This window comes from Marmota flaviventris, chromosome 17, assembly GCF_047511675.1.
Source record: "Marmota flaviventris isolate mMarFla1 chromosome 17, mMarFla1.hap1, whole genome shotgun sequence".
NCBI classification, from domain to species: Eukaryota; Metazoa; Chordata; class Mammalia; order Rodentia; family Sciuridae; genus Marmota; species Marmota flaviventris.
The window spans coordinates 71,337,036-71,353,189 of NC_092514.1; the positions used below are offsets into that span (position 1 = coordinate 71,337,036).

At 55.4% G+C, this 16,154-nt stretch overlaps 1 protein-coding gene across 1 annotated transcript in view; it reads right to left on the reverse strand.

The window, feature by feature from the left end:
• Positions 1–16,154, reverse strand: part of Sdk2 (sidekick cell adhesion molecule 2) — a 137,308-nt gene that overhangs the window by 57,909 nt on the left and 63,245 nt on the right. The window contains exons 10-18 of the mRNA XM_071603864.1: positions 14,922–15,116; positions 14,207–14,323; positions 12,670–12,837; positions 11,615–11,717; positions 4,605–4,781; positions 4,115–4,251; positions 3,458–3,605; positions 1,665–1,805; positions 444–625 (exon numbers count right to left, since the gene is read on the reverse strand). Of these exons, the coding sequence (XP_071459965.1) occupies positions 444–625; positions 1,665–1,805; positions 3,458–3,605; positions 4,115–4,251; positions 4,605–4,781; positions 11,615–11,717; positions 12,670–12,837; positions 14,207–14,323; positions 14,922–15,116 (1,368 nt within the window). The remainder of the gene's footprint in view (positions 1–443; positions 626–1,664; positions 1,806–3,457; positions 3,606–4,114; positions 4,252–4,604; positions 4,782–11,614; positions 11,718–12,669; positions 12,838–14,206; positions 14,324–14,921; positions 15,117–16,154) is intronic.

The following is a 16,154-nucleotide window of genomic DNA, read 5'->3' on the forward strand; positions in this document are numbered from 1 at the left end:
TTTGCTGCCCGCCCAACTCCCCCTCCCTGTGCAGACTCGAGGTGCCCTCTTCCTCTTCTGGATTAGTTGGGGTTCCATAAAGGCTGCCCGACCCACGCACAGGGCGCTGATGAGTAGCTGGGGTGGATATGCAAGATCTCGCATGCAGAACTGGGGGGTCAAGCTGTCTCGTGTGTGATCCAGTTAAGTGAGACTCTGCAAAGGTCCCTGTGCCTTGGAAGCCACTGCCCTTCCCCATGTCCCGCGCTGACCCCCTCCTCCCCTTCCTCCCAGCTGGCCACCCTGCAGGAGCTGGACACAGGGGCCGATCCACCCACGGGCAATAGCAAGGGCCTGGGAGAAGCAGGCCTGAGGTGCTCGGGCCTGGACAGGCGGAGGACCCGGCAGGGGCTGGGCCTGGGGGAAGGGATGCATCTGGCCCCGAGGCCACGGTCTGTACCCACCTCCCTGCAGCGTCCACTCGGTGACTTTGCTACTGTAGACCCCTAGGCCGGCGCTGTTGTAGGCCGCCACCTCGATCTCGTAATTGGTCCAGATGATGAGGTCCTCCAGCAGCAGGTTGTTGACGTCGGCATCCGTGATGTTCTTGAACTGGTACCCGACGGGCAGCCCGGCCAGGCAGTACCTGGGGAAGGAGGTGAGGGCACGGTGGACCCCGAGTCCAGCTGCTCGCCACGTACCCAGGAAACTGCCCAGAGCAACACTGTCTGCCCGAACCTCCCGCGGGGCTGGACGCGCTCGGCGTCTGTGCTTCTGACAGGCAGCCTCGGCCCGGTGGCCGACCAGCCCTTGAGCTGGCTCCACGCAGCCGCGGGGCCGGAGAAACTGTGAGCCTTTTAAGTTCAGCAGCTTCCCCCTGAGTGGCACAGATTTGGTGTGTCTGGACGAGTCCTCTTCATGGGGGACAAGGACAGGAGCTGGACGGCTGACCAGGGAGGCTGAGAGTTCCTGGGGAAGACCCCGTGGGCCTCAGTCTCTGAAGGCCATTGACAGAACAGTCCCAAAGGTCGAGCTTGTTTTCTGGTGTTTTATTTTATTTTATTTTTAAATTTCGTGGTTGAGGATGGACCTGGGCCTCGTGCAAGCTAAGGACGAGCTCTACCACGGGGCCCAGCCCAGCCCAGCCCCGGGGCTCATTTTCTCTCTTTAGGAGAGGGGCTTCCTTGCAGCAGTGAGAGGAAAATCCAAGGCCACCTGTGCCACCACCTTCCACTGGAACACAGAAGCCACGAGAACCGAGAACGGTTCTGCGCAACCAGACTTGGGAGGAAGGGCTGCCTCACGGAGCCACGGTGTGCGCCTCTCTTACTGCCAAGGTGCTCCAGGCCCCAACCAGAGGGCTTCTTAAAACAGACCGCCCGTCTCCGTCTCCTTGTGGCCTTGGCATATGGTGGCCCCACCTTCCACACAACCTGGGGGAAGACTATACTACGTCCTCGCTCTTCCATACCTGTTGATTTCCAAACTCTCGCTGATGAAAGTTCTTCTACATGTCTAATCTAAATCCTTCCTACCACAGTGGGTGTGTTTCGTGACTCCTGGCCCTTGGTGGGTGGAGAACGACCTGCCATGAATTTATACCATCTTCCAGTCCACCCCTGGCCCCCACATGTCCCTTTCCCCTTGGGTTGGCTGCTCCTCTTGACCTCAGGATGGACGCCTACCTGATGATGTAGCCCTTGAGGAGGCCATTCTGGTGGCTTTCAGGAGGTGGCTGCCACTGGATCATGATGGACTGGTTTGTCCGGCCACTGGCGATGACATTCTGTGGAGGAGCCGTGGGGGGCTCCTCAGGGAGGGAAACCCTGGCCCAAAAGACAAGAGTGGTGAGCCCTTCGCTCTGGGTCTCTGGGGAAAATGCAGGAGCTTCATGGGATATGAGAAGGCCAAACCCTGCCCGTCCTATCCCCATCAGAGTCTGCACACTTGCTGTGTGCTTTTGGGTAACTCACTTAATCTCTCTGAGCTTGTTTCTGTTAAAAAAAAAACCCAACAACTTTGCCTGCCTTACAAGACCGATTGAGGTTCACATGGCACAACCGATAGACGAACCTTTTAAAAACACTATAAAACACCCAATGTACGTGTTTCAGGTGCAGTTGAGGGACATGGGTCTCAGTGTCTCATTTTTCAAGGAAGCTACTGTTGGGGTGATGAGGTAGGCGTTCAAGGGCTTTAGAAGTGGGGGTGCGAGTTGTTTCCCAGGTGCCTCCTGACCTGTCCAGGGAGCCCCCGGATGGGCAGGTGGCATGGGTGTGGTGCCACCCGAAGCCACGGCTGCCTCCCCGCTCCTGCGTGGCGGGAACGCAGTGTTCCACCTGGGTGCATTTTTCACCCGGCTGACACTTATCCATTAAAAACAAAAGTTAATTATTTTTGATGGATGCCGCTCCTGTTTGTTTATTTTTATGTTCTTGCCTCCTGATGGATGGCTCCCCAGCCGCACTGCGCCTCCTGTTTCCACGCAGGCTGAGGTGGGGTGACTCAGAGCCCTGAGCATGCAGGTTCATTAGGACGATGACTCAGAGGTGCAGGAAGGCCAGGCAGGCGCGTGGGCGGGTGGCTCCCTGCACCCTGCGTCTCCCTGTTGGGATTCTGGGGCCACGGCCCTTTGTCCACCTCACCACCTCCCTGGCTCCAAACACAGCCTGGCACATAGCAGGTGCTCAACTAACAGTGAGCCTCTGTAAATTCTCCTGCTCCCCGTGCTGGGCTGGCACCTGTCAGGGCCTGTTCTTGTTAGTGTCACCCCTGCCACCCCATGGGGGTGTCACTTGAGTGAACGTCAGAGACTTGAGCCATGCAAACCCACAGTGCTTGAAATCAGCCAGGGGTCTCTTCATAGGCACCCAGAGTGTCCTTTGAAGGGCCTGGGGCCCAGCTCTGGTGCGTGTGATTTGTGTCACAAATCACATGAGTGGGTCTGGTCTGTCCCATGACATTGACATCCTTCTCAGTGAGGTGGCCGTTTGTCCTGCGGGGTGGCGTTGGGTAGGATTTCTCCCACGTGAACGGGTATCACTGCCTGAGGCTTTGATAGGGACCACCTGTTGTTTTGATTCAAACTCATCAAAGCTCTCCTGGACCCTCCCCGCTCTGGTGCGATGCGAGGTGTTGGGCCAGGACACCTGTGGGCCCCTGCACCCCTCTGGAGCTCTGTGCCCCTTTAACACGGCTGCAGCCCCCGGGGCTGGGGAGCAGAATGACGGAGTCTCGGAACCGGCAGAGCGCGGCCTTAGGGAAGTTGGCTGGTGCCGATCACGGCCGTCTCTGCCTGGGGCAGCTCACGGTGTCCTCACGCCACCCACGGTGGTCATCATGAGTGGCACCACCCCATCCCACCCAGGGGGAGCAGAGAGGAGCTGACCCAGGAGCTGTCCCTGGTGGGCCGTCGGCAGCCCGGGGAGCCCTGCCCCGTGGAGTCCAGCAGACACCGCAGGGACACCCTCTCCCTCACCTCTCTGTGTCCTTGCTGAACTGTCCTTTGCCCACGTCGTTCACGGCACAAAGACGGAACTGGTAGGAGCGTGCGGGGACCAGGCCCTTGACCATCACGGAGGTGGCTTCCGGATCCACGCTGGCCAGGAGTGTGGTCCAGGGGGCATCTGCAGGGAGAGAGTGGGGCGCAGATGGGCGTCTCGGGGGACCGGGCTCGTGTCCTACCTTCCTTCCTAGCAGGGTCCGGCCTCATTCTGGCCTGCAGAGGAGTGAGGGCCTCCCTGCCGGTCCAGCAGCCGCCCACGAGGTCATCATTCTGGGTCCCATTAGCCCAGGATTCCTGGGGGCTGGAGGGGGCTGGGAGGAAGCAAGGGCTCACGGGATTGGGAGGCCCTCGCAGACCGCTGCCCGGGTCACACCTGCTCATTTTGAAGTGAGCAGCTGGGAGAAGAAAGATAAGAGTAAAAGCCACCACCCCTGTGGACTGTCCTGTGCACATCTCAGTCCCTGTCACCCTGACTCAGGAAGAAGCCATGTTCCCTTTGCATGGGGAGGAAGGACCTACGGGTCCCAGAGCCAGCTGTGGGCAGCCAGGCCAGAGCCACATGTGTGAGGCCCCAGCCCCCCGCTGGCCTGGGCTGCTGTGGAGGGCGCAGGAGGGCCACGGGGACCTTACTGTTCTCAGACATCTCCAGGACGTAGCGGAGGAGCGGGCTGTTGCCGTCGAAGGGCTTGGCCCACGTCAGGTTGATGGCCCTCCTCTCCACGGTGCTGAGCGTGGCCACGGGGTGCTCAGGGGCGTGGGGCAGTTGCCTGCAAGACAGATGTGTGCAGAGGCCTGGCCCTGAGTGGCCCACGGTCAGGTGACAGGGCCGCGCAGACTTGGGTTGGGTGGCCCTGCATTTCCAGGACACCTCGTGCTCAGAGGGAGAGCGTGGCCTCTGGGCCGTCCAGTGGGTGGGGGTCTTCTCTCTGGAACTGAGGCCCACTGCTCCAGACCCCACCAGATGCCTGCTCTTGACCGGGGCCTCGCTGAGCTGAGGGAATGACCTGGAGGACACAGGCTGGTCCTGCGTCCTCACTAAAGGGAGTGGGTTGGCTCTGGCCTCCCCACTGCCATGTCTGCATGTCCCTTGTTCCACAGCACCGGGGAGGGCTGTCCTTACCTGACACGGAGGTGGGCACTGCGGGAATCATTGCCACCGGCTGACAGCACCCGGCAGGTGTACGTGCCAATGTCCCCTGACCAGGTCTGCGAGATGTGCAGGGAGCCGTTCTTGTCCAGGCGGATGCGGGGGTTGCTCTCCGTGGCCAGGGTGGCCCCGTCTTTCTCCCACACATACCTGAGGGCAGGAGGTGCCAGTAAGGAGGGACAGAGGGGTGGACCCCGGGGAGCCCCTCCCAAATCTGTCCTGGAAAGACAGTGCCAGCCGGGTGGGGACCATCCCAAGGCTGCAGGGGTTCCTCCGGGGCTGGCGGGGCTCAGGCAGGACGCAGGCCTGGAGGGAGACGGGGAGAGCGAGGCCCCAAGCCCGTCATTCCTGCGGCCAGCGGGCACTGCAAACTGAAGTCATTATTGGTCATTTACACCTTGGGTTCAGGTCTGGGTCAAAGCGTTGTTGCTTTTGGCCAGAGGCCATTGAAAAACACGCAGCACAAAAGAGCCAGCAGAAGGGATGCTTCTGCAGAGGGGAAAAGATCACCACTGGAAAAGGAATTAGAGTTCCCACATAGACTGCATTTTGGAATTAGTTTTATGAGGGGGATCATTAGATCAATGCATCACTGTGACAAATTGACTTCAGTGTCCAAAAAATCACTTTAGCTTCGGTCAGTCGGTACAAAGGGGGACTTGAGAAATTACACACGGGCCCGTCCGTGCCTGACAGTAAGAAATATCTCCTCTGGAATTGTCCTAGAGGAAATACAGCCATTACCGTCCCCGTCAACACACTTGGAGGGCCAGCTCTGAGGGGGCAGGATGCTGCACTGTCCCCCCAGGGAAGGTTGGCATGAGGGATCACCCGGGGCTCGGGATGGTGGGCACGGGGGGCTAGAAGTATCCAGAGTTGGAGAATGTAAGATTGCTAGAGAGAGCGCATCGGCAATATTTTAAACCAAGTCTAAAAGAGAAACCAACCGAGAAGTGGAAAGTACAGATAAGAAAAAAATTAGTGAAGGATAAAGGAAAAGGACAAAAGAAACTTGAAGGTTTCCTAGGGCCAGGGAACGATGATGAACCCATAAATGATCTTCTAGACTCTTCTCCCTGTGTGCCTGGACAGGTGGTGTCCTGCAGAGGGACAGTTCCAGAGTCAGACCCCTAGGTCAAGGGCTGCCTCCACCACACATCAGCTTTGTGACCTTGGGCAAGTTTCCTTAACCTTGCTGGGCCTCTGTTTCTCACCTGGAATATGTGGGAACTAAAGCCACCCCCCTCACAGGGTGGCCCTAGGATGCGGAGCCATAAAACACTCAGAGTGCTGCCGGAAACATGCAGGAGGTCAGTAAAAGTCAAACATCAATATTTTTACTGACACAGCAAATTTACATCAATGATTTCTAGTGATCCTTCCATCTATCCATCTTTCCATCCACCCATATATCCTTCCATCCATCCATCTATCCATCCATCCAAGCTTGCTTTTATCCATCCATCCATCCACCCACCCATCCATCCGAGTTTCCCTCCATCCACCCATCCGTCATCTGAGCTTCAATCCATCTATCCTATTTTTAAAGCTACCTTGTCCACTCTGCAAAATATCACCTGCTCCTTTGGCCGTGACAATTCCACCATGCTTTTTTAAACCAGAGGAGGGCGTTTTCACACGACCCCTGTCATTGAGCTGATGTCCTCTCATTGAGCGTACAGTTTGGCTCCTTTTCTTCAGAGGCTGTAGTTAATGCTGTGAGGAACATCCTTAATGGCAAAATATGCACATGTCTCCCAAATCCCTTCCTCAAGGACAGATTATCAGCAATGGAATCGCTCAGTTAATTCTGAAGGCTTTCACTACCTAGTCACAAACTGACAACAGTAATAACCTTCCATTCATCTCTTTATCTAGAAAAGAATCCTCCTTGTCAGCAATCCAGGGATGGGCAGGGGTTTCCTTAAAAGCAAATCTAGTTGCAGAGAGTGATTGCTGCTTAGGAAACAACCCGGGGCGGCAGACTCTCTTTGCGTCAGGATGTGGCATGTCAGGAGGCATATATCATTGACTGCAAAGGATTTGTGCCAAGCCACTGAACTTAAATCTAATCAGGAATTCAGGGGACAGAAGAACAAGTGAGGACATGAGAAAGTAGTTAGCCAAACCCAGAATATGGAATCTACAGTGGGGTCAGCAAACTTTGGCCCACCATTTGTTTGTGTAAATAAAGCTTTATTGCAACACTCATGTCCATTTGTTGACATGTTGTCTAGGTCTGCTTCTGGGGTTATGACGAAGTTCCTACAGCTCTCAAAGCCTAAAATAGTAACTCTCTGTCTGACCCTTTGCAGAAAGAGTTTGCTGACCTGTGTTATAGAACCTGGTTTCTCCAACAAATAGGTTCCATGAAAGCAGAATGAGAACAAAAACAAAAAGGCAAAAATAAAAGGAAGGAGTCTTATCAACAACTGGTGCTGGAACAACTGGACAAACAACATGCAACAACAAACAAACAAAAACAAAAAGACTCTAGCCGCAGAGCTGACCTTATCCCCTTCACAAACATTAACTCAAAACGGATCACACATGAGATGCCAACCTCTAAAACTCCCAGAAGATAACAGAGAGAATCTAGGTGCCCCGGGGTTTAATGCTGACTTTTTGGACCAGAGGCATGATCCATGGAAGAAATAATTGGTAAACTGGGTTAAAATTTAAAAAAATTCAAAATTAATTAGATATTTAAAAATGAGAAAAAAGTAGAAATGAACAATTTCTGCTCTTTGATAGTGTCAAGAGAGAAAAAAAGGGAGAAACTGCAGACGGGGAGGACATATTTGTATGAGGAGCACCTGATAGAGCACTACTGTCCAAAATATACAGAGAACTCTTAACCATAAGGCAATGGTCAACCGGGTTAGGAACTGGGCCGACGTCCCTGACGGACAGCCTCCAAGAAGACACAGAAGATAAACAACGCACGGGAAGAGGCCCCAGCAGAGCCAGCAGGGAATGCGAATTATCACAAGAGCAAGCTCCAACCACCCAGCTGCAGGAACAGCAGACCCCAGAACATGGCACCACGTGTGGCCGGGGACTCGCTTGCTGCTGGTGGGAGTGTGAAATGATGCCACCACCCCTTTGGAAAACAGTCCTGGTGGCTTTTTCGAAACTAAGCATATTCTTACCAAGAATTTCCATAAATAAAGGTTAAAAAAAAAAACAACAACAACAACAAGACAACCCCCAAGTCTATGGGACTCAGATGGGGCAGAAATTTTCCAAAATAATCTGCAATTATGTAATTGCTGTTAAGAAATTTTGATGAGGGCTTTAGAGGCCCTCTTAGCCTTATATAATAATAGTCCTCAGAAAATCAAAGACATGTAAAAATATTCAGTTACAAGGACGTTCATAATGAGATTTCCTCATATTAGCAAACATTTAGAAATAATCCAAATACCCAGGACTAAGGAACGGGTAACAGAAATCACACTCCAGCCACACAATGAACTCCTGAATAATTGAGTAATTGAGTTGATAAAAAAAATATTTATTGTCGTGGGACCAGGTTCTTGAGAAAAAAGCCGAGGAACAGTGTGTTGCTGGTTGTTAAAAATGGTACCCAAGTGGCGCAGGCCTGTGACCCCAGGGACTCAGGAGGCTGAGCAGGAGGATGGCAAGTTCAAGGCCAGCCTCAGCAACTTAGCAAGTCCCTGTCACAAAAGATAAAAACAACTGGGGACAGAGCGTGGTGACAGAGCACTTTCCTAGCATGTGCAAGGCCCTGGGTTCAGTGCCTGGGACCCCCAAAGATGTAAAAAGAAAAGCAGCCAAGCATGACTACAGTTACGTCTAATTAAAAGGAACTGATAACGCTACTTTCCCCCTTCTCTGTCTCAGTTCATCTGCATTTTCTATGTTGGCCCCCTACAATGGAATGGATTTGTTGTGTAATTTAATTTTTTTTTGTTTTGTTTTTTGGGAGGCACTTTGGAAGAACTCTCAGTGTAAGGAGGCTGGCCTCAGAAGTTGCCCAGGTGGGCTCTGGGAGAGGAGGCGGCAGAGGGAGCTGGCCAGCAGAGCAAGGGCCTGTTTGCATGACCAGGGCTTGGAACGTGTATCCTAAACAATGATGGGTCGCTGGGTTTTGGGGTTTTCCATTTGTGACGCCTCACCCTGGGGTGCATGGAGAAGGAAGTGAGAGCGTTCCTTGAGGAAGAATAGGGCGTTCTGAGAACTCGGCTGTCATCATCAGCACAGATTATTTCTAAAGACGCAATTACAAGAAAGCAGTAGATATGGGGAGGGCAGAAGGATCCCAGGGCATCCGCCGGCCTAGATGTACCGTTACATGGGTGCAGGGTCAGGCCTGGGTGGAAGGAAATGTTGGATGGATGTACCTGGGGGACATTCAGGTCCACCATCCACACCCATTCAGGTCCACCATCCACGCCCTGGGTGCTCCAAGGACGCTCTGCTCCACATAGACCTGTTTGCATGTCACTCAACTTTATGTCCCCTGGAGGAGATCCTGAAATGGGGGAACCTTGACTCAGGACAAATGGGGTCCTTGGTGTACGTGACAGAAAAGAATTTTAGCAGGCACCAGAGACAGGGACAGATTTATTTAGGAAAGCAGATACATATTCAAGAGAGAATGCAGGCATCTCCAGAGGGAGAGGCAGCCTAAAAATATTTATTATATAATAAAAATATTAATATTAATAATGGTTAAAAGTGGATTGTTCCAGTTTGGTCTGAATCTGGGGCCAGATTCCAAATAGAAGCATTTCTTTCTAGAATGGTCTTGGAGGATTTCATGCTGAAGCCTGCACCTGCCCAGCCCCTCGAGCCTGGAACCTGGCTTGATTCTGAGCATGTATCACTCAGGGTCAAGTGGCTCCACGTTGCTTTCATCTGATTGTTCACATCCTTTCTGCTCAGGGGACCCTGTTGAGTTTTGCAGCTTTGCAGCTAGAATAGGAGTTTTGGCGTTTTGTTTTTTTTTTTATGATGATACAGAGTCTTGCTAAGTTGCCCAGGCTGGCCTCCAACTTGAGATCCTTCTGACTCAGCCTCCTGAGAATCTGGGATTACATGTGTGGGCCACTGTGCCCAACTGGAACAGGGGTTTCAATCCTGGGGACATGATAAGAATTGTCTGGGGAGCTTTAAAAATGCTATTTTTTTAAAAAAATAGCCATTGAGCTATTAAGATTTAGCTTCAGAAGATGCAGGGCCATGTTCCCACCATCTAGACAAGATGGGCTGGGAGAGGAGGTGAAGGCTGACTTTGGGTATCGACTCTGCCACTTGTAGGGTGGGTGGTGGTGGTGAAGGATCAATTCTGCTCTCTCCTCCCATCTTAAAAGGATTGTCCTGGCTGATTAATTTCATTCCAGGTGAGGACCCCCTTCTGTAAACTGGAGCAGGGACTCACCACCTGGAGGTTGCTGGGGGGGGGTCCCAAGAGGGTGGGTCTACAAAACTATTGCACGAGAGCTTTGAATCCCTTCATGCATCAAGAATTATGTAGAGAATGGGCTGGGTGGTGGCTCAGGGTAGAGCCTTTGCCTAGCACGTGTGAGGCACTAGGTTAGACTCTCAGCGCCACATATGAATAAATGAATACAATAAAGGTCCATCAACAATTTAAAAAACATTAAAAAAAAGAATAATTTGTAGAGAAGGAGCAAAATATGCAAGTCGCATAGGAGTTGATGACATTTTTATCAATAAATCTGAACTGTTACCAAATCAACGTAACTTTTTGTTATTATAGTTTTTCAATTAATGGAAGCTAAAAATATAGAAGGTGCTACGTGCGACATCATGTCCTTGTCTGAGACTCACAGCAGGATTCTATGTGGCTTCTCTCTGAGGACCTTTTCACAGCTGGTATATTGATTTTTTAAAGAAAAATCTAATAAACCCAGAAATGAAGACAGCCTGGTCCATGGTCTCACTCCGCGTTGGGTTTCCCCTCTGGGGCCGCCATGCGCCCTCTGAGAAGCGGTGCTGTTCAAAGCCAGAGCTCCCTGAACCCCTGGCCCCAGGGTCTGGCTTCCTGTGGCTGTGAAGACCTTCCTGGCTCTGTGGCCGCCAGATGGCGCCCCAGGACGCAGTAGCCTGCTGGAGCAGGGGAGGCCATTTCTCCAGGTCCCTCCCATCTAGGTACCAGTGGCTTCCCAGGACATTGCTCACTGAGCAGAGAAGGCACTGATGGGAACCTTCATTTCTAAGGAAGCAGATTCATCTGTTCCTGGGTCTTCTGGAGCTCAGGGGAGAGCCCAGTGCTCTGTCCTCCTGGTTTCAGTGCATGAAGCCTTCGGGGGGTTGGCCCAGGTGTCACCCTTCCAAGCCCGGGAGGGGTCCTGACTTTTGCACCCCTTCTTGGCTGCTTCTGTCCACAGCTGGCCGTCCCCACCTCTTCCAAAGCAGGACTGAGCCCTGCAGGCCAGGGTCCCGGCTTTCCCATGGTCAGGATGACCTCATTCTGGCACCTCCCCGTCCCTGCTCCCTTGGAGGGTCCCCCAGGGGTCGACTCCTGCCTCAGCCCTACGGCTGCCTCTGCGTCTTCCTACCCAGATCCCTCTGCTGGGGATTCTAACATAAGGTGAGCAGACCCTTCGGGGCGTCAATGAACCAGGCCACGTCACGTTGGCCAGAGGGACTAAAACTCGGGGCACTTCAGGGAGGCGCCGGCAGTGAGGTCGCAGACCACGGAGAGCAGCTGAGCCTTCCTCCTCCCCGTCCGCCCGTCCTCTCCTCCTCCTCCCTTCCTCTTCGGCTCCTGTTTCTACTCCCTTCCTCTATTCCCCCCGCCGTGGACACTGCCTGAACTCAGGGCAAGGCAGCCCAGTGCCAGGGTGTGTATTTAGAAGTCTGCACACCCCAACCCTGTAAGTGGCCCCAGACACGTTGCCCACCCCAAGCCTTGCCACCGCCCGGCTACATGCCGTCCCCTCAGCTCTGTTGTCCCTCCTGCCTGGGGCAGACCACAGTGGAGTTCCTACCTGATGGTCACTCGGGGGTCGTGCGTGGCTCCGCACATCATGGAGGCCTGGGTTCCCTTGATGACGCTCTGGTCCTGGGGAGGCTTGGTGATGCGGGTCCGGGCTGAAAGACAGCAGAGATGGCGTGTGACCCCAAGGGCACGGGTGTGTGGAAGGGCACTGTTCGGGATCCGTGGCTTTGTGGCCGGAGGCTAAGCAGATGCAGGCAGGTCGGGCACCTGGACAGCTGTGCTGCAGGGGAGTCCCAGGGCTTCAACGGAACAATGTGCTTCCAAGACAAGGCGACTCTTGGAAGCCACGTTCACAGAGGGGCTCATTTAACTTTGCTCACAAATCATCTGAGGGTCAGAGAAACAGAAACCTGAGGTGGTCAGGGCCCCGGGCCCAGCCTGTCAGTGGCCCCCCAGAGTGAGATGGGTCTGTGGTGTCCAGTTTAGTGCTGCACCCCAGGCCCCCTCTGGGTCTGGGCATGTAGCCCACAGGCACGTGAGTCTCGGGCGTGGATCCCAAGTTGGAGGGTGGCTTGCAAAGTCCCCTTACACTAGGGGTCAGCATGCTGCAGGCTGCGGGCCAAGCGGTGGCCCAGGGGGTCCATAAGCTCTTCCTGGAACCCGGCCACGCCCACTGGGTTAGATACCGTCTGCGGCAGCTCTCTGGACATCAGGGAGGTTACAGGGCAGCTGGGATGGAGACCGTCTGGCCCACAAAGCCCAAAATATTTCCTATTTGGTCCTTTACGGAAAAAAAAGTCTGCTGGTTTCTGCCCTCAAGTATGTGAAGGCAGCTCTCTGTCACCCCAGCTCAGCCAAGCATGGCCCCCGCTCTCCAGCCTGTGGCCTCATTGTAGAACCTTCATTCATCTCCTGGTCCCCGGCCTCTGAATTAACTCGTCACTGTCCCTCGGATAGGAAGGGCCCTGGCTGGGACAGAGATGCCGGCGTGGAGACACTGCCACTGTGTGAGTCCCGTAGGTGTCCCTCCCTGTGTTGCGGGCACCCGCAGGGGTGCACACCGTCACGCACAGACCTATAGGCCCTCGGGCCGTGGACACTCACCCCACACCACCAGGTCTGCCGAGGCCTCATCGACACCCCGAGAGTTGGTCGCCAAACAGGTGTAGGTCCCCGCGTCGGAGATGTGCGTGGGGCTGATGAGCAGGCTGCCCGACTCCAGCAGCGTGAAGCGGGGCAGCTGGACAGAGCCGCTGGCCAAGATGCGCTCCCCTGGGGGTGACACAGCGGGTGGGGCTCAGCCTGCAGCTCCCAGCCCTGCAGTGGCACATCCCCCAAGCCTGGCTGCTCCAGGTGGCCTTGGGCAGACACCTCGCTCTGGAGATGCTACAAGGGCTGGGAGCAGGGCGGGGGGCCTGCACAGGGCCCGGGGCTACAGGGCAGCACCTGCGGCCCAGCCTCCTGCGTGACTTCACTGCCACAGTCTGCCCTTGGCTAGAGAAGGCCACACACTGTCTCCTGATGGTGGTGAGGGGCAGCTGGGCAGGAGGGTTGGGGAGACAGGTGACAAGTTGGTGATGACATCTTGCGACAGGATGTGTTTGGAGAGTCACCTTTAGCGGAGCAGAGGACAGTGATGGACGGGAGGGCAAGGAGCAGGGAAAGGACAGAGAGACATGGCGTGGGACACAGCCCCTGTCAGACTGACCTGCAGGGGCACTCAGGGGGCCCAGTGCCTGCCCTGGGGTGGGGTGGGGGTTCTGGGCAGAGAGGGAGGTGGGAGGGAGAGAAAGAAAGAAAAAGGCGGCGGGGTGGGGGGAGGCCGAGAGCACGCACAGGTGAGTGCAGGATGGCCTGGAGTACAGGTTCTGTCCCTTTATTTTAGAGAACACCCCGCCTGTCCCCACGGGTGTGTCCATGTGCCCACATGGGCAGGCACCTGAACCAGCTGTGTGCTGGGTGACTGTGCCACATCCACCCACAAGTACTTAGTGGGCACCTGCTGCATGCCAGACTATCCTAGGCCCTGGGGAGACAGCTGCAGAGCAGGGGGTGGGTGCTGGGGACAGGGCCCGGAGTCCTGTGAGAAGGTCCTGAGCAGGGGCTGGTGTGTGCAGGCGAGTGTGCATGTAACAAGTGTGTGTGCACATGTGTGCGTGCCTGTGCAGCGAGAGGTTGATGCTGTGTGTGCCCAGAGGGGAGGAGGAGGGGCACAAGGCAGATGGACATAGTGGACACTCGGGCATTTGGGACCCCTGAGCTGCCTTGGAGGAGGGACAGCCCAGCGCCCACAGCAACAATGTAACTATTAAACACGGCCATTCACCAGCACAACACGGGGCCTCGCATGACATTATCACCTGGTCCTCAGGTCACCCGTGTACTCATGTCATCGTCCCCAGTCCACAGATGGCCCCCCTGAAGCTCGGAAGGAGTAACTGATTCATGTGGAGATGGGACCTGGCCTGAGGCCCAGCAAGGCAGCCTACGGAGCACTGTGAAGTGAGAGGTGCCCTGTGTGGCACAGGGCACAGCCTTTACACTGTCAGGGGGACTCCACGTGGCTGGCTCCAGAACCCAGTTCTGAGGACCCTCCTAGATGATCACACAGCCCCACCTTCTGGAGGTCTGCTCCATGTACCTTTCTGCCAAGTGATAGCCGGCCGGGGGGCCCCCGAGGTCTCACACGTCAGCACCACCGACATGCCGTCGATCACGGTGCTGTCCAGGGGGCCCCTGGTGATGTTGGGGGCGATACCTGTAAGACAGAGACAGTAAGGTCTTCAGCCACACCGGGAGGAGCCCAGCCGGGAAGGGGGCAGGGCTTTGGTGAGGTTCCAGTGTGGGGAAGAAGGATGGAGAGCCAAGGACTCCCTGGGCCACCTGCCACGTGGAGGGACACACCCCGCCTGGGTTCTCGGGCCTCTGTTTAGGGGACCTAGAGAGCAGTTCACACCCCGGTGACAAGGCAAAGGGGATGAGCCTCCATTGGACATGAGCGGAGGCTCCCAGCTGAGGACTGTCTCAGCGCTGGTTCTCCTCCTCGGAAGCCAGAGCAGGTCCTCTCCCCAGCTCAGGGGACGTGGGGCCAGCAGAAAGCCCAGAGCTGGGACCTGGATCCAAAGCACCTTCTCTCCCAGAGCCACTGCAGCCACCCTTGGCTCCAGGCCATCAGGGGACCCCGAGGGCCGTGGGCTTCCTCTGAGTGCTCTCTCCGTCTGCAGAAGCTGTGGGCATAACTGGACCTCACCCCCCAGGCTGCAGCGCCAGGGGCCTTCTGGGATCCCATGGCACGCTGCTCTCTCGAGGCCCTGGCTGGGGCAGGGGCAGGGTCAGGATGGGAGAGGCCCACTCACTGGTGACGGCCAGGTAGGTGGAGGTCTGCACCTCGCCAGCCGCGTTGCGGGCGAAGCACTGGAACATGCCGGTGTCGTCAGGCACCAGGCCGCTGATCTGCAGGCCCCCGTCACCATGTTGCCGGAAGCGGGGCAGCTTCTCCACCTCTACCACCCCAGCGTCCTTGTACCAGGTGATGGACGGCGGCGGCACACCTGTGGGTCAGGGGGCGGAGTCAGTGCCTCCTGCTGCCTCCCTGGGGGCTGCTGGGCAGAGGCCAGGCTGAAGTGGGCAAGGGGGCCCTGGTGTCTTGGCCTCTAGAACCTTCCCAGAGGCGTCACTTTTGGTTCTAGAGAAGGGAAGGATGCTACCTGAGTGGCAGTTCTCAAATCATTTGGATGTAGTAGGGATTTTAGGAAAATTAAAAGATTGGTTTATCGGGAACAGTCTACTTTGGAAATGTTGGATTGGACAAATGGATTTTTAAACATTTTTTTTTAACTGCAATATTTAGCAGAGGCTTTTATGTCTCTGAGCACCTCCACATTGAGGTTGGGTTCCCAAACCCACCTGAGCACAGAGCCCGTGTGGAGGGCAGGAGAGGGCTGGTGTTCCTCCAGAGGCCCCTGGGGGTGGGCGGGCTTCCCTTATGTGGGTCCCAGAGGGCTCTTCTCAGAGGCTTCCCCATCCCACCCTCCCTCTCTCTGCCTCTCTGCTCAAATGACCTCCCCAGAGGAGCACCCCACAGCTCGGCGCCCCCAGGCCTGGTGTTCCTGGAACCCCACTGAGACAGAGGGGACTCCTCCATTCCAAGACGCACATTCATTCCCTCTGCGAAGTCCTGGAGACCAGGAGGCGTCTGGCATTGACAGCACGTCATCTTTTAATTGGCAGCCTTGTTTCTTTCTTAGTGGTTCATAAAATCATGGGGCATCTTACAACTCACGGCACTTTAGATGGGATGAAACACGGTGTCTTTGTTTATAGCTTTGCTCATCTCCTTCGCAAGAATGTAAGTTCTAGAATAACCCGGAGTTGGCTGTTTGGCTCATTCTGTAAACCCACCCCCTGCCTGAGAACAATCCTGGCCCATGGAAAGCCCCCCATAGATATTCTTTGCCTGGGAGAGTGGCCCCTCCAGGGAGGCTCCTTCCTGCTGGGGTGACACTCTGCCCTGTATTTGACCGGTATTTGGCCATGTCCGCTGGTCCATGGTTTTCTCTCTATCCCCTGGCTGCTGTCCTGGCTGTGGG